Genomic DNA, 23,597 nt, shown 5'->3' on the forward strand with positions numbered 1-23,597 from the left:
GCTCAGAAAAGTGTCTTAGTCACTCAAGGCTGCAGTGAGGAAAGTCCATCCTCTCAGTCATGTCCTGAGAATCCGGAAGGGGGCAGGAAGGCAGCCGAGTGATCCTCAGTGGCCACCTGTCCTCTCTGAACCAGACTTTCTCCTCTGCTCCTACACACACACACACACACACACACACACACACACACACACAACTTTACTTAGGGCCTCCTAGAACCAGCTCCCCTCTCCCCCTCACTCCTTAGGAAGAGTTCCATGTCTTTCTACTTTAAAAAGCAGTGGGCTTGATCCTCCATTACACATACACCTGCAGGATAAACAGGCCTCTGTGCCCCCATGAAAGTCCTTCCTGATATCTAACTTCCATCCCTCTAGCTGCAACCACAGTCTCTTTCCTCTTCCTGCTGCCTTTGAGGGGGTAATCTGGAGATGGGAAAGATGACGAGAGATCCTCTCCCTGCAGTGAGGGCTACTCACAAGGAGAAGAAGGAACTTTTTCTGTCCCCCCAAATCAGAAGGGAGGTGGAGGGCGGGGCAGAGATGGTGCTAAACTGGAAGATCAGACTCGCCAGAACAGACCCAATTTCAGATATTCTGGGTGTGGACAAGGGCATCCTGGTCTCAGTTGCCATTTCTGCCATAGGAGAAGAGCCTCAAAAAGACCCCAAGAAACACCCATAGGTCTCTTGCAACTGCTTTCCTTCCTACCATTCAGGTCCCCAGTCCTTAGTCCCACCCCCAGGACCCTTGATTGACAAGGTTCAGAGAGGCAGTCCCATAGAGTCTGGGAGGGCAATGCCACATATCCAGGGGGTGCTAGCTTCAGACCATAGGGAGAGGATGGGTTAACCTATCTCAAGCACTGCATCTATAGCTGGTCTCTGGGGTCCAGAAACCCTCCCCAGTTACCAGTGAGGATGGGGCATAAACAGCCCAGGGGCGCCAGGCTCTGGCCCTGGTCGCACCTGGAGCTAGGAGCAGCGGGAGAGATTCAAGTCAGACCCCATAAGGCACTCCCTGTTATGCAGAAGGAAAAGGGTTACTGTGGGAGTAGGGGTGTGCGCTGACTGCCAAGCCCAGCTTGGGGACCCCCCAGGTCCCTGCAGCCCCCTCCCTGTCCGCCTGCAGCTTTGCCTGCCTTCCTCCCCTACCGGCGCTCAGCAGATCAATGCTGCGTTTGCTGACAGCTGAGAATCGAGTTCGCCTTCCCGCCCCCTCCTCCACCCCTCCCGCTCGGCTCCGTCCCCCGAGATCCTCCCGGAGGAACGAGAAGAGTTTGCTGCGGAAGCGCTTCACCCTGGGGCAGGGCCTGCGGAGGGAACGGCTGCTGTGGCCCAAGCTTTCGGCAGGGGAAGAGGGAAGGAGGATCGTAAAAGCCAAATTACCTCTCTGTGCAGGGCGAAGAGGGCTAAAGGGAACGAAAGGGCCGCCCCCTACAGTTAGAGAGAAATGGCCAGGCACCAAGAACTTTCCAGCTGGAGAGGGAATGAGGTGGGAGAGAGTCTCCCCCTTTCTGGGCGGGATTCTGTCCACCCCCACGCTGGCTCAGAGCTCACCTCCCAGCACCCACGTGCCCTGCACCTAGTTCCCTGACCTGGGGTCAAGGCAAGGGAGCACTTCAGACTGAAGCTTGACCAGAGGAGACGCTTATTTGGGGCTGGGTGGCCTACCCCCATCATGAAGAAGCTCAGAGGTGGGGGTGGATGAGAGGAAAAACAGACACACCTGAGATACACCGTGCTACACACACTGATACAACTCGTCAACGCTGGGCAGCAGGCCTTGCAGGTAGGGGTGCTCCCGGCACAATTGCACACCCCGCACAACGCGCAAAGGCACACCTCATCGCTTACACCACCACCATCCAGCGGGCTGGACTCTGCACACCCATCTTCACACCTATCCCATCGGACCCAGGACCCACACCTCCACTGACTCAGTCTCACTACCTGGAAGCCCACAGCCACCCACTCTGCACACACAGCAGACAATTATGCATCCACTCCCACCCAAACTCCACAGGACTCGTGTCCCAACCGCGACTGCGGCCACAACTCCACACTCCACCACCACACTCGAGGGGTCCCAGCCACAGCCACAGAGGGTCCATACAGCCCCTTGCAGCCGTGCACACCCCTTGCCGACCGCCAGCCTCCCGGCCCCGCGCTCTGCCCCTGGGCCCGCCGCCAAGCGATCAGGTCCCGGCGGCATGGACTGGGCGGCCCGCGCGGCCGGTGCGCCCTGGCCCGCCGCCTTTGCCGCGCGTCCCCTCCCTCCGCCCCGCTCGCTCGCTCTCTCGCTCCCTCCCGATTTGGGAAGGCGGCTGCGGGGCGGGCGGGGGCGGGCGGGGGAGGGGCGGGGCGGGGAGGGTGACATGTGAGCGGCGCGCCGGCGGCAGGTGGAAAGGCGAGCGGCATGGAGCGCGTAATAAGAGAGTTGGAGTCGGAAAGAGCCGCCCCAGTCGCCGGGGAAGCGGGCGGTCAGTGCGGGCTCCGGCGGCCCCCAGGCTCCGAGCGCCCGCCCCCGACCCCGGCGAGGCCCCAGTCCGGCCCCTAGCCCCCGCCGCCGGCGTCCGCCCCGGGCCGCCCCTCTGGCCTCGGGTCCGAGCCATGCGCCGCTGAGCGCCCCGCGCGCACCCCCGTCCCGGACCATCCCCGGGCCCCGGGCCCCCTGCCCGGCGCCGCCCATGGCCGAGGCCCCCCCGCGCCGCCTCGGCCTGGCCCCCCCGCCCGGGGACGCCCCCCGCGCCGAGCTGGTGGCGCTCACCGCTGTGCAGAGCGAGCAGGGCGAGGCAGGCGGGGGCGGCTCCCCGCGCCGCGTCGGCCTCCTGGGCAGCCCCCTGCCGCCGGGCGCGCCCCTCCCAGGGCCGGGCTCCGGCTCCAGCTCCGCCTGCGGCCAGCGCTCCTCGGCTGCGCACAAGCGCTACCGCCGCCTGCAAAACTGGGTCTACAACGTGCTGGAACGACCCCGCGGCTGGGCCTTCGTCTACCACGTCTTCATGTGAGTTTGCGACCCCGTGTTCCCCCGCGCAGCGCCTGCCCGGGCCTGGGCTCCCGGGGGATGGCTGCTCCGCCCTGACTCCGCCTCCTGTCCCCCATCCCCATGGCCGACCCTCAGGCCTCTCCCCCTAGGCCTGAGCCCTATTACTGAGCCCCCAGCATGACCCTAACCCCCAATCTCCAAACCTTGACCCTGGCTTCAACTCTCTTCTGGTCTCTGCCACTTCAGCTTCTTATTTCCATCCTGACCTCCAACCCCGGCACCTCTGTCCCAGGTACTCCCCACAACCATCTTCTTGTCCCCCATCCTCTCTGCAATCTGGAGCCACTACAGTAGGGCGCCCTTTGCCTCTTCCTCACCTCTCGCCCTGTGTCCCAGACACAAAGGGGACCCTTTGGGCCCCATACACTTTCTGTCACCTTCTCGCCACCTCTTACTACTGTGCCCCCCCCAGCTCCCCTTGGAGACATCCCTCTCCAGGGACAGTCTCCACCCCAGCCTAGGGCAGGCCCCCAATTGTAGGCGTTTGGGGGTCACAGTGAGCCACCCGAGCCCTGACACTCGTGTGCTTTCTGAGTTAACTGAGTCTTCAGTCTCCCCTCCACCCTCAACCTCCCAGCGGCAACAGTGGGCCGCCCTGCCTGCTCTGCTGCCTGGCTGGCTAGCCTGCCCAGCTCGCTGGCTGCTGCACCAGGCCTGGCTCTTGGCAACCGAGGGAAAAAGAAAGAGGAGAGGGGTAGGTTTGGAAACACTGACGCTGTGGTCCCCCTCCTCCCCCTCACCAGGCTCCTACAACTTTCAAAAACACTGACCCCTCTTGGATGTAAAGAGTGAATTTTGGCAGCTCAGAACTCAGTCTTGGGGGACGGCCTGGCCCAGCCTGGAACTTGAGAGGCCCCGCGGATATCAGTTGAAGGGCCAGGCCTGGGGCTGGGACGCTCCGAAGTGCCTGAGGGAGAGAGACCTCTGGTTCCTGGAAAATGTACTGCTGTTAATCCCTTCTTGCTGCCCCCAGAGAGACCCTTTTATCTTGGGTCTCCTGAGTGGTCTTTTTGTCTGTCCACCTGACCGTCTGACAGTCCTTCTGCCAGTCTGGCTGTTCCTCTGCCAGAGTGAGTTTCCACCTGTATGCAAGTGGGCCTGTTCATTCATCTCTGCCTAACTGTCCAGCAGCCCCACTGCTTGTCTCTTTCCATCTCTTTGTTGACATGTCCACTTTATCTGTGTGGCTGTGTGTGTCCGCCTGTCCGCCTGTCCCACTCTTCTACTTGTCTCTTTCACTGTCTTTTGGTCTGTCTTTCTGCCTGTCCCTGCTTGTCTGCCTCTGCCTCATCCTAACTGGGCTCATAGAATTTCAAAGGTAAAGGGGAGAAAAATGCTGGCAAAGGGGCCCCCTGGCCATAGGGAGGGTAAAGGAAGCTTACTCTCAGCTAGTAAGCTCCTGGGGTGACAGCCTTGACTTTCTGCAGAGATCCCCGCTGGGCTAGGCCAGGGGCAGAGAGTTAAGACTGCTGAAGACGTGAGGTCAGACTTAGGGCCAGGGTCAGTGGTTAGGAGTAGCCTGACCCCCAGTGCCCATCGGGAGGCCTGGAATGAATGTTTTCGCTGCAAAGAGAACTGTGGGAGTGATGGAGGTCCTATGTTGGGGTACAAGGGACAGTGGGGTTGGGGGTAAGGGCCAGGGGACTGCTAATAAGAGTGGTTGCATTGTGGCGCCTTTGCCCACACTGCAGCCGCTGGTGCTCAAGGAGGGGGAGACACCCCACAGGGAGCAGTTGCTGCCTCCTTGGGCTTCTCTTGGGAGATGACTTTTCCAAGCCCTGTCTGGGCCTGGGAAAGCAAATAGGGCTCTGAGGTGGGGTCCTTACTCCCGAGGCCTGGCCTCTCGGCCCCCACAAGGGTCACTAAAGGTGAAGGACCCGTCTTGTGTCCCCTGGCCAGCCACTGTCTTCACCTCCTCTGGAAGGGCCTCTCCTTCCTCTCTAGGAGCTAAATCCGCTGGTACCTTTGCCCCACATCCTGCCTTTCAGGATGCCAGGAATGCCCTGGCCAGGGGCATGCTTGTCCTGACCACTTGGCCACAGGAGTCCAGAGCTGAGGCATCTGTCAGGAGCCCTAGGGGAGGAAATGCACTGTGATCTCAGGGAACTGGTGTCCACCTTAGAGATGAAAGGAAGCTGAGGGGTCAGGAGCCCTACCTCTCGTGTGCTGTGTAATCTTGGGTTGACGACTGGGCCTCTCTGAGTTGTCGATCTCTAGGCCATCAAAGTGGATAGAAACCCCAACCTGGTGGCCTCCCTCTCGGATGAGGTAACGGGTGGGAAAGAGCTTGGTGAGCGGCGAGGGCCTGTCAGTGTGAGGGGTGGATGTCATCAGTGGGATGGGGAGGGGGCGCACAGGATGCTTCTCCTGCTCTCGAGGAGCTCAGATGTGGGGTTTCTCAGTCGTGCACGGCAGGGTCTTGGGCGAGTCACAAAAGTCCTGCTGTTGGACTTTTAGCCTTACGGGGCACTTTTGCTGAAATATTTTCCCCCCTCCCCAGTGACCCCCAGAGGCAGCCCTAGTAAGTGGAGTCCAATGTGCACAGTTAGCTGATTTCCTTCTCAGAGTCTCAGGCCCTGGTAGGAGGGGCCCCAGCAGAAAAGCCTAGAAGAGAAGGGCTCAGGAAGGAGGGAACTGGGGTGAGCCGGGTCCATTCACCCCAGGAGACACCTCCCTCACACCTGCCAGCCAAGTCCCACCGGACCCCACACAGAACCTGCACCTTTTCTGGCACCGAGGTGTGGGAGATTGCCCAGAGGACAAGCCCCGATTCCATCTCTCCTGCCAGCAGCTGCGTCCTCTGGGAAGCGGGAACCACTGACTCCTGTCTTCTCCTTATTGAGATCTAGAATGAGGGATTGCTGGCCCCTCTCTGAGCTCTCCCTCCTCTCTTTAGGCCCTTGGTCCTGTCACCAAGCCCCTGACCTCTCCCTGTGCCCTGGCCCCTGATTTAAGCCCTCAATCCTTCACAGGCCCTGCTCTCTGAATTTTGAGAAACAGCACATCACTGCCTGTCATGCTTTTGGAGGAATGCTCCAGGGCTCCCTGCACCCTGTCAAAGCCCACCCCAGCCTTCCTTTGGAAGTCAGAGGGCTGAAAGGGGCTGGGACAGAGCCAAGCTCCGTTTCCCCCCATCTTCCCTGAGCCCCTGTGAGACTCTGCTGCTCCCAGCCCCCAGCGGTCCAGCAGACTTTCTCTATGTGAAGGTTTACGCTCTGTAAACATCCTCTGTCAGCCTTGTCCCTGGGGTCAGAAGCTGTGGGAATGGGGCAGAGAGGAGGTGGTGGCCATTCCCGGAGCCCTCAGACTCCTAACCCCAGAGGCCCCCGAACTCCCCCCCGCCCCGACCATCTGAGAAGGAAAGTTGCCTGGGTTGGAAATAATCCCAGCAAAGGGTACGCACAGCCCTCAGGCATCCCTGCCAGGTGGGTCCTCATATTTGACAGCCCCATTTTGCTTATGAGAAAACTGAGGCTATCACACAGTAAATCAGTGGCAGATGCAGGACCAGACCCGAAGACTCCTAAATCCCCATCTAGGACCTCCTCCTGCTCCCTGCAGCCGCTTGGGTTGGCTCTTGGAGTTTGAACTGAAATTTCTGATCACGTGGGGAGTATCAGCTCTGTGCCGGGCACCGTGCTAAGTTCTCTGTAAACCACTCTCATGTGTCCTTTAACAGCGAGCGGGTCAGGCAGGTGCTGTCATCCTCCTCATTTGCAGGTGAGGAAACTGAGGCTCAAGAGAGGTCACCCAGTGAGCGTGGAGGAGCCACAGCCGGGAGCTGGGTCTAACTCGGCGTGCTTTCTCCTGCACCTCAGCTTCAGCAGCACCCTATCCCCAAGTTCCTCAGAAACAGAACTCCTGTGTCATTTGTCTCTCTGTTTCCAGCACCCAGCACACAGCAGCAGGAGGTGGGCCGTGGCCGGATTTTGTGGAACGAATAGAAACTGCCCAGCCTCACCCAATGCAGTCACATCATTGCTGTACATGGCTTTGCACACGCGCATATCCCTGCTACACGCCCGTCTGTGTGTCTCATGCACATACGCACTGCAACTTGGACACACATGCCCGTGGATGTCACAAAGGCACAGGTGACACACATCCAACGAAAAGAAATCAAACGCGCAACTGCTCTCACAGACACACACCTGGGCCTGGGGCAGGACAATAGCATATAGTCATCCCCTTCCTAGAGTTTTTGCTCACCTGTCCATACAGCAGGGCTGCCCTTACGGGTCTGTGTGTTGTGCATCCACCTTGGAGGGCGGCCTCAGACCACGTAGGAGTGGCGCAGCAGGCTTCCGAGAACTTTGCTCGCCTTCGCTCCTCCTGAAGGCCCTCTGAGGTCTTTCTGTCTAGCCCTGTGGTGGACTGGTGGGTACACCAAGGCACAGAAAGGGGCAGATACTTGGCTAAGGTCATACCTGGCAAGTCAGTGGTAGAACTGCCGGGAACCCAGGCCTTCTGCCTCCAAGATCATATCTAAATGTTTAGATAATATTTTTCCTCACTCCAGCTAATAGAGAAGACTGATGCTCCAGGAACTTGGCTTTGTGATGGGGAAAATCTTGGAGTGTAACCCAAACCCCATCCTTTTGTTTGGTCTTACATAAGAACGGGGCAAGTGGAGAGACCATCCTGCCAGCATCCTAGCCCTCTCTCTCCCCCTTATGCTCCTTTGCTCCCTCTTTCTGAGTTCTCCTTTGGGGTCACAGGAGCAGGTTAGCTCTCTCATTGTCAGTTACCGTACCCCAACTCCATTGTACATTTATTCCTTCCATTGAGGAAGTGCTGCCGAATGTCTGACTTCAATCCCCATTGCTGCAGAAGGCTCTATTCTCAGAATGTTGGAGCCAGAATTGTTTCAAGAGGTGATTATTCTCAGGCTGATGGCAGCAGCACTTTGAGTGGATGATTAATTTAAGGTTCTTTGAACCAGTCAAGGGAACTGAAACTTCTTGGGGAGCAGGGAAAGAGAAAGGCTCCGCAAGCCCCCAAGGCCCAGCCCCTGCCTCAGTCCCCACCCCCAGAGGGAGGTCCTGCAGGGAACATCCCTGGCTGGAGGTTTTCTCACCCCACTTCCTCCCCTGCACTGATGTGGGTCTTTGGCCCAGCAGGGAATTCTGCACGTCTGCCCTGGGCAGCCCTCATTAACCGTAGGAGCTGTGGGGCTGGGGCTGGAGGAAGACGGAGATTTGTTATTTCTCCAGAGGCTGTCCCACTGGGGGTTAAGAGCATGGGGTCCGAGTCTGACAGATTGGAGTTCATTTCTGGTTCTACCCTTAGCAGTTATGTGTCTTGGGCAAATTATTTCATCTCTTTGAGCTTCAGTTTTCTCATAATAATAATAGCTGCCTCTAGGATTGTCAGGGCTGAATGAGTTGCAACACCTGACACCATGCTGGGCACAAACGTTCACCATCATCATCATCACCATTGTTATCATAGTGGTGTGATTACTGCCATTCTCTTCACCGGGGAGAGGTTTGACTGGTGTCCTTGGCTCAGCGTGGTGAGTGTGTCTGGGCATGCCGGGATCGCAGGAGCTTCCCTGTGTTATGGGGTGAGCGGCTGTCCCGGGGAGCCCAAGGATGCGTCTTTGGGGACTTCTGAGGAGCATCTAGGATGTGCCATGCCTATGCCGAGCCTCTTACTTTCAGGCTCTCGTTTAACCCTCACAGCCATTATATCAGGCGGGCACCAGTATTACCCTCATTTCACACTTGAGGAAAGTGAGGCCAGTGAAGGGTTGTCACTCACTTGCCCAAGGTCACACAGCCAGTGAATGGTGGCCCCAGGACTCCTGGCGCCCTAGGACCTTATTAATTCCTTCTTTCATGTGACAAATAACTTAAAGAGCGTCAGCTGTGTGCTAGGCCTGGGGAGGCAGAGGGAGGTGGACCGTGCCTGTGGCCTGCCCTGGAGAGGGCCGCTGCTGAGCCTGCCAGGACCACTGGCCTTTCCTGCCTCCTCTGTCAAGGACTTGAAGAGAGGTCTGGGTGTAGGTGTGAGCATGTCTGTGTGTTTACGGCGAGGAGGGCGTATGTGCGAGTGTCACTGCATGGCCGAGGTGTGGGCCTCCTTGTCAAACTGTATGCAGCAGCCTGGCTCCAGGGAGATAGAAGTGGAGCCATGGTGCTCAGAGGACAGCCTAGAACCCCCGGGAGAGGAGGGCGATCGTCTACTCTCTCCTGAGCATATCATCCTGGGGAATGGGGACAGGGAATCCCAAAGGAGATTCAGAGATCTCAATCCCAACACTTACTGAAAAAATGCCTACCCCCACTCCACCCTAGTCCCCAGCCTCAGTATCTCCCTCTGTAAAATGAGGCTAGAGAAGCAGTTGGGCCACTCAGGGCTGCTTGGCACAGAAGTGCTCTGCATGAATGGGAGGAGATACTATCTCAGGGCCTTGACTTTTGTAGGGTTGGGGGGTGGGGAGTTTTTCTTCCAGCACCTTCTCTGTGGGTCCCTCAGAGGAGCGGGCAATATTTAGAAGGGCACCCAGGGGGCTTCCTGCCCCCGTTCCCCAGCTCTGAGGGGCTGGGCCAGGGTGCTGGTCAGATCTCTGGGGTCCCCACAAAGCCCCCTAAGACTCCAGGCTTTTTGGGCAACTCTGTCCCTAGGGCAGGATCTGAGTGCCCTGGGGGTTGGCACCTGGGGGGTGAGGAAGGAGGGGCAGCCCCAGGCAGCAGACTAATTGGGCTGGTAATCCGTGGGCAGCGCCTGAGGGAGGGAGGGAGGCAAAGGGAGCCTGGAGCTCTGCGATTCCTTCCCTCTTCTCTTCCTCTTGGAGATTTAAGCAACAGTGGATGGAATGGGGTCCTTGGGCCAATCCTAATCTCTGCAGGGAAATCTGGGGATGCTTTCTTCTGTGACTCGTCAGACATCGAGGCCAGGCTGGTGGGACAGGGGGAAAGCTCATTGGAAATAAATGGACCATAATTGAAGCAAAAGGGATGGAGGTCAGACAGCAGGAAGGACTGCCCAATAACCAGGAGGTAGAGTGAGATTCCCTGGGGTACTCTTTCCAAACCGTGGGGACGCATGTCTAGCCGGGCTGGATAAGATTTACTCTGATCATCGTCTCGATCAAGCCAGTGGCGCCCTTCCCTCACGGTATGAAGGATGGAGAGTAGAGCGAGCCTGGGAGGGAGAGTGATCAAATCAGGTGCACTTGGCTTTTGGGAGGTGGGGGTGGACACTGGCTGCCTTTCCTCCACACTTCTTTCAGTGCCGCTCCTCCCTGGGAGCCTTAGGCCTGTCCAGGTCACCGTCTTTGGGTTTATTTTTTGCTGGGCTCGGCTGTCCCCCGGGAGGGGCGGGGATAGGGAGAAAAGGAGGGGAGAAGGAACAGCTTTGTCAGCACAATCCTGGGTGCCTCTGCTCCTGCCTTCCTTGGCCTGGCTGCCACCCTCTTTCAGAGGGACCAGTCCCTGGGCACAACGAGTACCCAGACCCCTGTGGGATCTCCTCCCCTGGGGCAGCCCCAGCAGGTCCAGAATGGGCATCTTTACCCTCACCCTTTTTCTATTCGTCTCGCCACAGAGCATCAGAGCCAAAAGGGCCTCAGAGCTGAAGCAGATCCATGGCTTCATTTCACAGATTGGAAAACTGAGGCCAGGACAAAGGACCTGGTTGCCCAAGGACATAGCACACAGTGGGCTTCTCCATCTCCTCTCCTCAATAGATGGGAGTGGTGTTGGAGTAGCTGAGAAACCAGGAAAGCTGCCTCCCATCCTGATCTCAAAGGGAAAGAGCAGCCCCTGATTTCATTCACTCATCCAGTTCTCTGACCTCTGGGGCTTGGTGGCAGTCTGCTGGGAGAGACCGAGGATGGGGGAGGAGAGTGTGGCCCATGGCCCAGCAGAGGGAGGGAGGCTCAGTCTGGGGATGCCATGAAGGCCTACAGAGTGTGTCAGCCCCTCCCCGTGTGTCCTTTAGCCTCCTTTTTTGTTAAAAAATAAATTAGCCCTATTTTACAGATAGAGGAATTAAGGACCAAGGTCAACACAGTTAATAAGTTATAGAGGTGGGATTCAAACCCAGAATGTGGCTCCCTGGGATGCTGCCAAGGCACTGCCTGCTGGGCTCCGTCTCCTCAAACATTCCCTTCCCTTGACTCTTGTCAGCCTGCCTCTTCTTTGGTTCTTCTGTTTTGGTTGTGAGCAGCTCAGCTTCCTCTTTCTGCCCCTTGAATGTTGGGACTCCTCAGGGCTGTGTCCTGGTTCTTCCTCTCTGTGCACAGTTTCCATGGGGTGGTGTGGGGGGGTGTCTCAGACACTGCTGTGACATTGGGGGTCTCCTTTGTGATGACAGCCTCCCCCTCTGCGGTTTTCTCCCTGAGCTTCCTGTGTAGCTGCCTCGCCTCTGCACTCACTTCCTCAAACTCAGCCTCTCCCTCCAGACCTCCCTTCCTCCCCTTCCACAATGACTCCCCGACCCCCAGTGCCCAAGTCAGGAACCCCTTTCCCTCAAGCTTATCTTTTGCTCTTCACCTAAGAAACAACTTGTGGTGTCCCCAAATGTGCTGTTTAATGCTCTGAGTGCTTTTCCTTTTGCCTCAAACTCCTGCCTCTCCCGCCCACCCTGTCATCTAACGAACTCCTATTCATCCTTCAAATCCCAGTTTGAGCATCACCTCTTCTTGGAATCACTCCCTGCTCACTCCCATCCCAGGTTCGACGGGGGGGGGGGGGGGGGCTTCAGAGTCCCCCAGGCTCTGGTCACCTAGCCCTGGTGTTCTTCTGCACTTTTCCTCGTCAGACTGAGGTCTGGGTGGTGGGGGCGAGCACAGTGCTTGGCACTTGGCTGGTAATTAGTGAATGTTTGCTGGGCCAGGAAATTAAGTGGTGCTGAGGGTGTGTGGAAGGATGAGAAGGGTTTTGCCAACTAGAGAGAAATTGGAGAAAGGACCCCTAGGTCCTCTGTGTGCAGGCACTGAGCTGGCAGTTCTCATGGTTTTTGTCCTGGGTGTACTCCAGGCAGCAGTTAGAGCAAAGGCTTTCAGGTGGGACTCTTTGCCCCAGGGTCTGCAGAGTCTGGTGTGTCCAGGACCCTGAGGGCAGGTCCTTGACTCTCAGGCTCCCCTGTGGGAAATGGGGAGCCATAGGCAATTGCAGGACAGGGAGGCATCAGGCTGGGAAGCAGAGTTTGTCTGATCTTTTCCCATGAGCTTGCCCTCTGCAAACATTTAGTTCTCCCAGTATGGCAGTGGCAAGCACTATTATTGTTCTCATTTCGCAGATAGGAAACTGAGGCTCAGAGAGGGGAAATAATGTGCACCAAATGACACAGCTTGTCCATGGTGGAGTCAGGATTCGAATCCATGTCCATCTGGCTCCAAAGCCCTAGCTCCAAACAATTCTCAGACACATCAGCAGACCCATGACGGTTTTCAGTGGCCTAAGGCAAAACCGAGGGAAATAAGGACAGTGTGATGACTTTTTCATAAAGCTAAATTTATTCCATTTAAAAGACTGTCTTTTAGTCTGAGATTACGTCCTTTCTTTTCCGAAATGATGGGGCTGGGAATTTTTTCTTAAATGTCCTTACTTGGCAAAAGTAAAAGTTGACAACCTTACGCCGTCCCAAAGTGTTTTTTAAAATTTTATCGGTGCGGGAAATCCCTGAGTCTGGGCGCCATCCTGCCTCCTCCCTCCTGAACTCTCAGGCGAGAGTGGGGGGAGTCTGGGTAGGAGTAGAGGATTAGCGGGATGGAGGAGTGGTCAGTGTCCACTGTCTACTCCTCTTGGGCCGCAGGGCCTGCCCGACCTGGAGTGCAGTAAGGATCAACTCAGGACTCTTGCCAAGACTGGAGTGTGGGGCAGTAGGGTCAGCCAGAATCAGTGCTCACCCCTCAGTTAAAGGAGCACTGGACCAGGAGTTAGAAGGCTGCGGTTTGGTTCCCTCCTCTGCTTCTTAAAGGCTGTGTGACCCCAGGCAGGTGACTTGACCTCTCTGAGGCTCTAGCTTCTGTCTATGTAGAATGACCATTATCATTTTTATTCACCCACCTCACCCTGCTGCCTCCCGCATCAAGTGCTTCCTAAACTACAAAGTGCTGTGAAGACCAGAGGGCTTGTTGTGCTTTTACTATTTTTATCTCCCTCTACTCTTGGATCCTGGGCCCCTCATCTCACCCTAGCCTGCACTGATTTGAGCCCTGAGGAAGGCACGTTGCAGGGTGGAGGGGTGGTATGTCGGCCCTGTAAGAGCAAATCGACCAGACTGGCAATTCTTTCCTCAGGAGCCCCAGACAGGCTGGAGGCCTGGGGAGCTCTACGACAACCACGCACTTACGGGAGCCAGGCTCTGCGTTCTAACAGAGTTCTCATATAGTAATAAGATTCATGGCCTAATCTATACCAGGTATTGTGCCAAGTGTTCTCCACATGCTACCTCATTTAATCCTTCCAAGAACCTTAGGAGGTAGGCACTATCATTATGCCATTGTATCAAGGAGGACACAGAAGCTTTTATACAGCCAGTAAGTGGTGAATGCCCAGCAGAAAGGGAATTTCAGCCTGAGTGTGCAAGGAATCCGTGGTGTGAGAGGGCTTGAGTGTGCAAGGAATCCGTGGTGTGAAAGGGCCTGAGTGTGCAAGGAATCTGGTGTGAGAGGGCCTGAGTGTGCAAGGAATCCATGGTGTGAGGGGCCTGAGTGTGCAAGGAATCCGTGGTGTGAGAGGGCCTGAGTGTGCAAGGAATCTGGTGTGAGAGGGCCTGCGTGTGCAAGGAATCTGTGGTGTGAGGGGGCCTGAGTGTGCAAGGAATCTGGTGTGAGAGGGCCTGAGTGTGCAAGGAATCCGTGGTGTGAGAGAGCCTGAGTGTGCGAGGAATCTGGTGTGAGGGCGGGAGCAGATTTGCAGAGTTGCAGTGGCAGGGAGGGTGGGGGTATTCATGGTGTATGTGGGGGGCGTGGGTGAGGTAGAAGTCAAGAGATACTTTCCTGCTGGGTGGCTTCCAGCAGTTACCTCCCTCTCTGAGTCTCAGCCTACCCTTCTTTCTGTGACTCAATAATAATAAAGATAATGATAGCAAATACTTATTAAGCCCTTACAGTGTGCTAGACACTACTCCGAGAACTTGCCATGACTTCTCTCACTTTTTCCTCTCATCAACCCAATGAGATACTATCATATGCCCATTTTCAGATGAGGGGGCCAAGGCACAGAGAGGTTGAGTAACTTGCCTGGGTTTTGGTAGTAGGGCTGGGGTTCGTAGCCCAGAAATCCAGCTCTGGGGTTGTGGCCTTACCTGACATACTAACACTGCGCCGAACTCGCCCTGCTGAGACTGCCTGCTGGGCGGCGATAAGAACCAGTTGAGGCTCTAAGTTCAAGGTCCTGTCCTGCACCCCAGTTTTACCCTGAGGACTCACTCCTTTCTCGCTCTCATTTGGGAAGCCTTTGCTTGTAGTCCCTTGGGACCAGGCGCTATTCCAGATACTAGGGAGAGAGGAGTGAATCAGACCCTCCCCTGATCCCTGGTGGAGATGGGCCAGGAATTCGGCAGTTGTTTAGGCACCATGGAGCCCTGTGGGAGCCCAGCATAGAGGGGCCAAACCCAGCCCCAAACTGGGCATTGCCTGGAAGGCTTCCTGGAGAAAGGTTTAAGTTGAGACCTGAGAGATAAGTAGGAGTTGACAAGGCAAAAATGAGCAGGGAACAGCATTCCAGGCAGAGGGACCAGCCTGGGCTAGCCCAGAGGTGAGGCTGAACATGGCATTTGCAAAGAACTGCGAGAAGTCAGGAGAGTGGGAGCCTAGAGAGTCAGGAGGTGTGCAGAGAAAAGGCTGGGACATGAGCAAGGCCAGGCTGAGAATGCCAGGCTGAGGAGCAGCGACTCCTGGAGGAGACCAAGTTCAGGAGAAGGAACTGAAGATGGGACAGCCATAAGCAGATTGGTATTTTACAAACACCTTCTGGGTCTGGCAAGGAGGATGGTAGGGGGAGATTCTGGCAGGAAGCCCTGGGGATGCCATCCACTTGGTCTTTTCTTACCTCTGCCTTCCCTTCATGCCTAGCCCCCTGAACAGCTCCTCTGGAGCTGCCCGCTAACCCTGCCAGGGCCTGGCTGGACCTGGCCTGGAGCCCTAGGACTTTGCCTGTAGGGAAAGTACAGCTGCTTATGCAAAGCTTGGCCTGGAGGAAGGTGTGTGTGGCTGAGCTAAGGGAGGCCTTGGAAGCAGAGGGGGTAGGTGCAGGCCCGGAGGCTGCCGGCAAAGGGGCTCTAGGCATATGGGTTTGGGGTCTATGAGGGTCCCAGAAGAGTGGCCTTAGAACCACCCTATGAGAGCACCCAGGGATTTGGCCTAGCTAATGGTGGGGTGTCTTGGAGAAAGAGGCAGAGCCCAGGTGACTCAGCCTGCTCCAGCTCCCCTCCCCCTCCCTTTCTCACAGTTCAATGGGTTGTGGAAATCACTGTTCTCACTTTCATCCAACTGATGGGGAAACTGAGGCCCAGAACAGGGCATGGAGCCCAGGCTCTGTCCAAGAGTCTCATTTGTCCCCAACAATAAACAACAGTAAAATCCTTTCAGCAGAGCTGGTGGCTCTGGTCCCCTCTGGGTGGTTTTGGGCAGGTGTCTTCACATCTCTAAGCCTCAGCCTTTGGGTCCAAAATGCTACCTCCTACTGGGAAGGGTATCCACTTCCCATTTGATAGTCCGCAAAGCACTTTAAGGCCTACCTGGCCCAGTGTGGGGTTTAATTAATGTTTGCTCCATAAATCCCACTGAATTCTCATAACCCTGGAGAAAGATATTATGACACTATTTTACACTGAGGCTCAGAAAGGAGAAATGACTTCATTCAGCTAAGGTGTAGCTGATATGGGGCTGGAGCCCAGGTATCCAGGCACCTGTCTAGGACCCTTGATGGACAAAGCCTCAATTTTGAGCCTTTGCTCTCAGTGAAAATCAGCTGAAGTCCCAAGCAAGACCCATCAGTCAGCTGGGCAGTGTGTTCATGTGTGTGTGTGTGCATGCGTACATGTATGCGTGCAACTTGGCCTGCAGACTGGAACTGAACTTACATCAACCCCTGTCTCAGTACTCATGCCAGGCTGCAGCTGCTGCCCCAAGGGGAAAAGGACCTTCCACTTGCCCTCCTGCATCGAGGGTTTTTTTCTCTTGGCTTGGCTGGCTGGGGAGAGGAGCTGGCTGTGGTATGACCAAGGATGGGGTCCGGCCATCTAATGCCCTGCACATGACAGGCATGGGGTGGACACCAGGCTAGGAGAGGGATTTGCACTTTTCTAATCTGGGGGCTGCGGCCTGCCTCTGTCTTGGCCAGGGCCGTGGGAGAGGTTTGTTCCTGCCCCTGTGCCCAGTGGCCCCAGCTCAGATCCCTGGCACACACCCAGCTCCTCTGCTTAGGGCCTTCCCCTGCCCTCCTTATACTCCCCACCCTCCCACGATTTGAGCAGAGGGACTTAATGGGGGTGAACACTGGGCCATTTGGAGCTGATGGGATGCAATGCTATGCAGCGTTTGGGGCTGAAAGATGGGGGCAATGTCAGGGAGGTTTAGGGGCCACGTTGCGGCAGGGTTAGGGGGAAGATCTGATAGGGTGCAGAGTTGGAGTGTTTGGGGCTAATCTTGGGCCACCCCTTCCAGGAGAAATTTGGCTACAAGTCAGGGAGGCAAATGTGTGGGCCCTGCCCCTCCTCTCTGGGCAGTAAACACAGCCGTAGCCCAGGAGACGGCCCAAACATCCCGGCCCCCCACGGTTATTTATACCAGGACTCCCTCTCCTTCTCGGGCCTGGTCTGGCCTCTCAGTCCACTCCTGAGCTGGGTCCTCAACAACCTGAGTTGAGGGTCCAGCCCCCTGTCGAGGTAGGAGGCTCCAGCAGCAGGCCTGCTCCGGACTGAGCACTCACTACCTCCCCATGTCCTGTGCATTGGAGCCACTGGTCCTGCTGATCAGAAATGTGTGCATGGAGGCCACGGCCTGGGCAGGAGCCCCAGCCTGAGCCCTGGATTTGCTGTCATGTGCTGAGTGACTGTGGTCCCTGGCACCCCGTAACCTCAGCTTCCCCGGTGTTCAGTAGGAAGGGAAGGGTCTAGATTAACACTTTGCAAACTGTTTTAAGCAGAATATCTGGTTCTTTAAATGAAACGTAACACAGGAGCACAGTATATAAAACAGATTAAAGCAGGGCCGTTGTGGGTGGAGTCCCGGGTGAGGGCCCAGAAATCTGCCTGCTCAGAGTGTCTGTCCCCCCCAATACCACATCCCAGAGCCTGCACGCAGCCCTCCTCGTTCAAGAACACATGCCAGGTAACCCTGGAGTTCCCTGGCCAAATTCCCACCCCTGCTTCCAGGGCTTGCACAGGCCCCTTTCCTGATTCGCCATCCCAAAAGTCACTGTTGTATGAGCACTCAAAGGCCCGCGGGCAGCTGTTTGCAGCCAGTGTAGATGGAGCCTGGAAAAGCAGCCCGGGGCAGCCACAGGAGTGTACCTAAGGCCTCTCTTAGTGACGGATGAACCCCGTGTGGGAAGAGAAGAGGGCATCCCATGGGCTGCAGACTGGAGGGTAACAGGAGCTAGCTATCCCTCCCTACCACATTCCAGCATGGGACTCCAAAGAATCCAGGGTTTTAAATTCAAACCTGGTCTTCCAGATCCTGACGAAGGTATATGTGTCAGGAAGGATAGAACATATTTTATTTAACAGCTTGTTAGCTTGATTTAAACTTTTAAATATTTAGACTTATGATATATGGGTCTCCATTTGTACTCTTTCTCAGCCCTGCCAGTATTCGGGGTGGGCTTGCGTCGGCTATCCCTCTACCCACCCAAGACGCCCTTCCTCAGAACTATTGAGGTTCACAGGACAGTGGGAAAATCCCGACTCACTGATGCTCAAGACCCTGGCGGCCTGGGTCTTCCTGTTCCCTCCCAGATACCGTCTGAGCATCTACTGAGCCAGCTGGGGAGTGTGGGGGAGTTAGAACTGACCTTGCCCTTGGTGGATGGATCCTAAGGTGGATGGATCCCCAAGGTGGATGGACCCTTGGGGGCTGGGGGTGGACAGAGATAGGAACAGCCTCACCACAAGGGGGGCCTGGATACCCAGAGAGGCCCAGGAATCTCAGCCAGGGGCTGGGGGAGCAGTTTCCCCAAAGCAGATCAGGGATTCTGGAGGAGAAGAGGGACAGTGCAAGGACAGGAGAGAGAACAAAAGTCACCAAAGTGGAAATGTACAGGGTATGGAGGGGTGCAGTGGCTGATGCTTAGTGTGGGTACAGCCTGGTGCTCTGCGCTGAAGCGCTTGGGTTTTAGATTGGAAACAATGAGAAGCCATTGTCAGGTTGTAAAGGGGGTGGGGCACTCAGAATGCAAGGAAAGTGGAGTGGAGGTGGGGATGGGAGTGGAGCTGGAATCTGGTGGTCAGTGAAAAGGTGGTTGGAGGGAAGGGGAGTGGAGTGAGTCCTTTGCCAGACAGGAGTGGATAATAGGGGCTGGGAAGAAAGAGGTGATCTCAACTCTGTCTTCTGGAACCTGTTCTGTTTCCTTCTCCTTCGCTCTTTCTTGGTTCTTGTTTCCTTCTCCCACCTTTCCATTGCCCTGGGTCTCCAGGCTGAGGAGAGAGGCACAGCATCCCAAAGCAGTCCGTCCACATAGGTGGTGGATCGGGAGGTCACAATTGTATAAAGGGGACCTGCTCATTCATTAATTCATTCATTCACTGAACAAATATTTATTGAAAACCTATAATGCACCAAGTGCTGCTCCAGGTGTGGGAGAGATAGTGGTGAACAAGATAAAGTTGCTGCATTCATGGAACTTACATAATGGGGGGCCGGGGCCCGGTGGTATCCACTCTGTGGCTCTCTGGTCCATGCCCCTGAATGCCTGGGAGTGGGGACTCTTCCCCTTTACCCACTCACTTGTTCCCGCTGCCCTGGTATTAGCACCCATCTCTTAGGACACTGAGGAGGGGGTTCCAATGCCCAGCACTCCAACTCCAGGGACCAAGTGTCTCCATAACAAGAGGCCTGGGGGTCAGCACCTGGGCTCAGGCCCTAGTTCTTTTCACTCACGTGATCGGGAGCCCCTTACAAGGACCTTCCTGGCTTGTTTCTTTGTCTATCAAGTGGTGCTTTGGGGAGGTCCTGAGGAAGTGAGGGGAAAGACCAGGCAGCTCCATTATTGCCCAGAGATGGACAGCTCCTTGGACTGTGGCTGGAGGTGGAGGGGTGCCAGGGACACGGTGTCATCACCATCAACATAAGATAACAATAGCTGCTATCTGTTGTGGTCACTGTGCGTCAACCGCAGGCCTCTTCTCATTTAATTTATTCCCCACAAGCAGCTCTGTATAGTGGATTATCTTCCCTCCCCATTTTCCAGATGAGGAAATTGAGTCTCAGTAAGGTGAAATGACTGGCTTGAGGTCACACACGAACCTACCCGACTCTGGAAGCCCTTAAGGACGGTGCTATGAGGGTGCTGCCTGGCACCTGCCTCTCCTGGGCACTCAGCCTCGAGAGTAGTTGTAACCCGGCCTTAGTGCCCTCCCAACCCCCTTGGGGGCTGGCACCACCCCGAGCCTCGGCACTGGGTCCCGCGACACTGGCCAGGGCAGTACCGGGGGCCGGAACAGGCCAGGATCCGAGTTAGGGGGCTTGGCACCCCAGGGTCCTGGGGTGCTCAGTCCTCGCACCCGGCATTGGTGGGTGGGGAGCCCGGGGCAGTTAGGGTGTCTAACCCCCTTCTCCTCCCACGTCCACGGGTACGCGGCGGCACCTTCACACTTTCCGCTTGGCCCGCTGCTCGCCTTTCAGGCCGCCGCGTTTTCAATTGTTAATTTGGAAACGGAAAAAGAAGCCGGCCGGGCGGGGGAGGCCTCAGGGAGGTAACTGGAGCCGCAGCACCGCCCCGGCCCCTCCGGCGTGCGTGCGGTGCCCAGTGTCGCCTAAGCCCCGCCCTTCCCAGGCTCGGAGCCCTGCCCACCACAGGGTCCTGCTGCCAGTCGTGCCCCTCCCTTCCAGTTTGCTCCTCCCCGTGCCAAGACAGCGGGGCTAGCCCGGCGGACCCCGCAGAGCCGAGCCGCAGCTCCTCTGCGGGAGAGGGAGGGACCGCTGTAGGGAAGGGGGCAGAGGGCCCTGCGGGGGGCGGGGGGGAGGAGTCCTCCAGGAGCCCTCCTCCCCAGGAACCCCTCCCTCTCTGAGGAGCCCCGCCTGGTGTCAACCTCCTGTGTGTCCCCGAGTGAACCCAAGCCTTGCCCTAACCCCTCAGCGGGGCGTTCCCCCCGCCCCCAGCCAGACCCCTGCTTCCAGACGGTCCTACCAGGGATCGTTGGCACCATTCCATAGGTGGAGCAACTGAGTCCCAGAGAGGGACAGTTCACTTGCTCAAGGTCACACAGCCAAGGCTGAATTATTGAGCCTGACAGGGGTCAGGGTCAGAACTGAATTCAAGCCCGTTCGTTCTTTTGGCTCTGAAACATGTAGGGCTCTGCAGGGCATCAGGACCAGAGATGCGATTTGTCCCCTTCCCCCGACCTCCAGCACCTTTCTGTGGTTAATGAGCTATTGGGAGTTCTGCTCTGGTCTACCCTGTTTCCACCTTGCTATTGTTTATATATTCAATTCTAGGGAAGCTTTGGAGGTAGAAGGAGGTCCCTCTAGACTTTCTACACCCACAAGGACCATGCAAATGAAATGTAGAAGACCCTCCTCTAGAAGTCCCTCAGGACTGGCAGTGTCAGGAGCTTCCCGGGGCCTCGCTTCCCATTTGGGAAGCTGAAATCACCAGTCCCAGAGGGATCAGGGAAAAGTAGGGCCCTCCTTACTAACCCCTTCCTCTCACTGACAGTAAACTGAGACTCAGAGATAGTTTCCCAGCTCAGCTGAGTGGTGGCAGAGTCAGGCTAGATACGTAGCCCGCGGGTGCAGGTTCCTATCTTTGTCCACATTCCTTACCTCCCCTTGGGCTGCCCCCAACCCTGACACCTCTCTCAGAGTCACCACCGAGCAGACTGCTGCCTTTAGAGGACTCTGAATCAGCTGGAACCTCAGGCTGGGCAGCCTCTCCTCTTAAAGGCTGAAGAAACTGAGAGGGTCTGCGAATATGCTTCCAGCTTTCAGCTTCCAGCCTAAGACCCTCCTAACCACCCTTCCTTCCACCTTGGCTGTGGAACAGGCCCAGAGAAGTTGAGCTCCTGGCCCAAGTTCACACAGTAAGCCTTTCCCAGCTGAAAGGGCTTATTGGAGTCAGTGCTGCTGGATTCAGTCTGGCTGGTCCTGGACTTGGGTTTCCCATGGGACGCAAGGTTCTCAGGGCAGCTGTAACCAACTGCCCCAGGTGTGGCCTGCGAATTTGCATGCTGCAAAGGCACTGAAACACCCCTCCCTTATCACGGCCCCTAAACTTCCCACTGAGTGGGATCCTCAATGGCTGAGTCTGCAGGACTCCCAGGCTGAGCTCAGTCTTGGGGCTATACTCCCCAGGGGGCCTGGCCTCCCACAAGCTCCTGTTCCACCGTGTCAGCTCTTGGTGCCCTCTCTGCTCTGGGAGTGCTGAGAACCAAGTGGCAGGAACTAAGCTCTTTCCCTGTTTTGGACTTTTCTCTCCCTCCTCCTTCCCCACTTTGCACAGGTTCTGCTGATTCAGAGGAGAGAAGGTTCCTTAGAGGTGACCCTGACCTCTGCCCGGCTCAATTAGCTGGAGGCCTGGGCATTCCTTGAACCCAGTGCCACTCTGTCACATACAGCAGGAAGGGCAAGGGCTGGCCCAGCGTGATGCCAGAATGAGGGAATTGTCGAGGTGCAAGTGAGGGCCAGGTGCCTGGGTCCTTCTACAGAAGGAAGAGAAATCAAAAGAACATTTCACCATAGGAACTGGGAAATCTTGGTGCTAGGCCCTGCTCTGCCTCTGATCACAGGTAGGTCATACTCCTCTCTGGGACTCAGTTTCCCATCTATAAGAGGATTGATTGACCCTAAGGGATCTTTCAGTGCCAAAATATAATCAGTATCTGATTACCTCTTGGCACCTCCACTTTCCCCTCTTACAAATCCCCATCATCTCTTGCTTGGATTATACCATTAGCTTCCCAGCTCACATAGGGCAAAGGCCACTGCCCCCTCCCCCAGCTCCTCTCTGCACCATGGTCTATTCTCTGCTCAATAGCCTGTATGATCTTTTGCAAGCATGACAGACCATGTTACTCCTTGCTCAAAACTTCCCCATGTCACTTGTAGTAAAAGCCCAAATTCTCTCAATAGCCAGTAGATTATCTTCTTCCCACCTCCACGGCCTTTCCGCCCTCACTCACAGCCTCTTATTCTTCCCTAGCTCACTCGCTCTGGGAGCACTTCTTTCTTGAAGGTTCTAGAACATACCAGGCACCCTCTGGCTCAGATCTCTTGCACTTGCTTTTCCCTCTTCTCCCAGATGTCCGCATAGCTCACTCCCTCATTTTCTTCAGATCTCTGCTCAAATGTCACACCTTCTCAAAGCTGCTTCCCCTCTTGCCCTGACCACTCTCTATAAAATAGCCTACCTCCAACTTCCATACCAATGTTCCTTGTCCCCTTTTCCTACTTCATTTGTCTCCATCATCATCTGACATTGTTGTCAACGTAAGAAATGTCCAAACCTGTAGAGAATTTTTATGAGTTTATTTGAGCCAAACTGATGACATGTCGGGGAGCAAGAGCTCAAATGCTCCAGAGAATAATGGTTTTGCAGCTTATTTTATATGTTAGAATCAAAGGAGAAGACCTAAGGAAGGTGCATGAAATCCATTGGCGGTAGATTAATGAGGCAAGAGAAAGCAAAGCCGGGAAATCTCTAGGATTGGATAAAAGGCAAAATGGAGAAACACATACTTCTTTTACAATGGTAGGGACAGGATGGTTAATAATTTACAGTGAATAGAGATGGTATGTGGGCAACAAGATAACAATGAGGGGTTCTGTGGTCCCGTGCTCTTGTGGTCTTGTGCTCTGGTGCTGGTGGTTGTGCCTTCGAGATAAAGAAAATTACTCTGACATTGCAAAGGTATGTTATCCTAGATGCATAAGAGTGATGGACAGAGCTCATAAGGTAAATAATGACCTTTGCTAAGAAAGCTATGGGCCTGGGATGTGACTACCCGCTATGACCTGCCCAGTTAGGAATTTGTGATCAGAAAATCCTGTGTGGTTACTTTTGGTCACTGAGTTTATCACGCCTGCCATGTGGCCACCCTGAGCTTGTGAGGTTTATTGCATAGCCTCTTTTTTGTTCACATTCTGAACCTTTATTTGCTTATTATCCATCTCCCCCCAAGAGATGGAAGCTCCATGAAGGGAGGGACGCTGTCTGTCTTTGTGCCCAGCCCATGGTGAGCACTCAGCAAATACTCACGGAAAAAATGAATGAGTGAGTCACTGAGGGAATGCTCTGTGGCTCTGGGCTGGGTGATTCCTGGAGTTGCTACTTGCCTGGGTTCCCTCATAATCCCGCCAGCAGGGTGACATACACTGGGGAAGGTGGGTCGTGCCAGTCAGAGAGATCCAGTGCTGAGGTTGTCCCCTCTCTCAGGAAGCT

General features: G+C 55.7%; 1 protein-coding gene across 3 annotated transcripts in view; it reads left to right on the forward strand.

Moving 5' to 3' along the window:
* The first annotated feature begins 2,371 nt into the window (after positions 1-2,371).
* KCNQ4 (potassium voltage-gated channel subfamily Q member 4) overlaps positions 2,372-23,597 on the forward strand; it is a 54,864-nt gene continuing 33,638 nt past the window's right edge. For 2 of the 3 annotated variants that reach the window (XM_033115329.1, XM_033115330.1), the window contains exon 1: positions 2,372-3,000. In XM_033115329.1, coding sequence (XP_032971220.1) covers positions 2,687-3,000 — 314 coding nt within the window. In that variant the 5' untranslated portion in view covers positions 2,372-2,686. Of the gene's footprint in view, positions 3,001-4,040; positions 4,113-23,597 lie in introns of those variants that run through there. The other variant, XM_033115331.1, reaches the window with a different exon arrangement.

This window comes from Rhinolophus ferrumequinum, chromosome 9 (assembly GCF_004115265.2).
Source record: "Rhinolophus ferrumequinum isolate MPI-CBG mRhiFer1 chromosome 9, mRhiFer1_v1.p, whole genome shotgun sequence".
In the NCBI taxonomy this organism is placed as follows: domain Eukaryota; kingdom Metazoa; phylum Chordata; class Mammalia; order Chiroptera; family Rhinolophidae; genus Rhinolophus; species Rhinolophus ferrumequinum.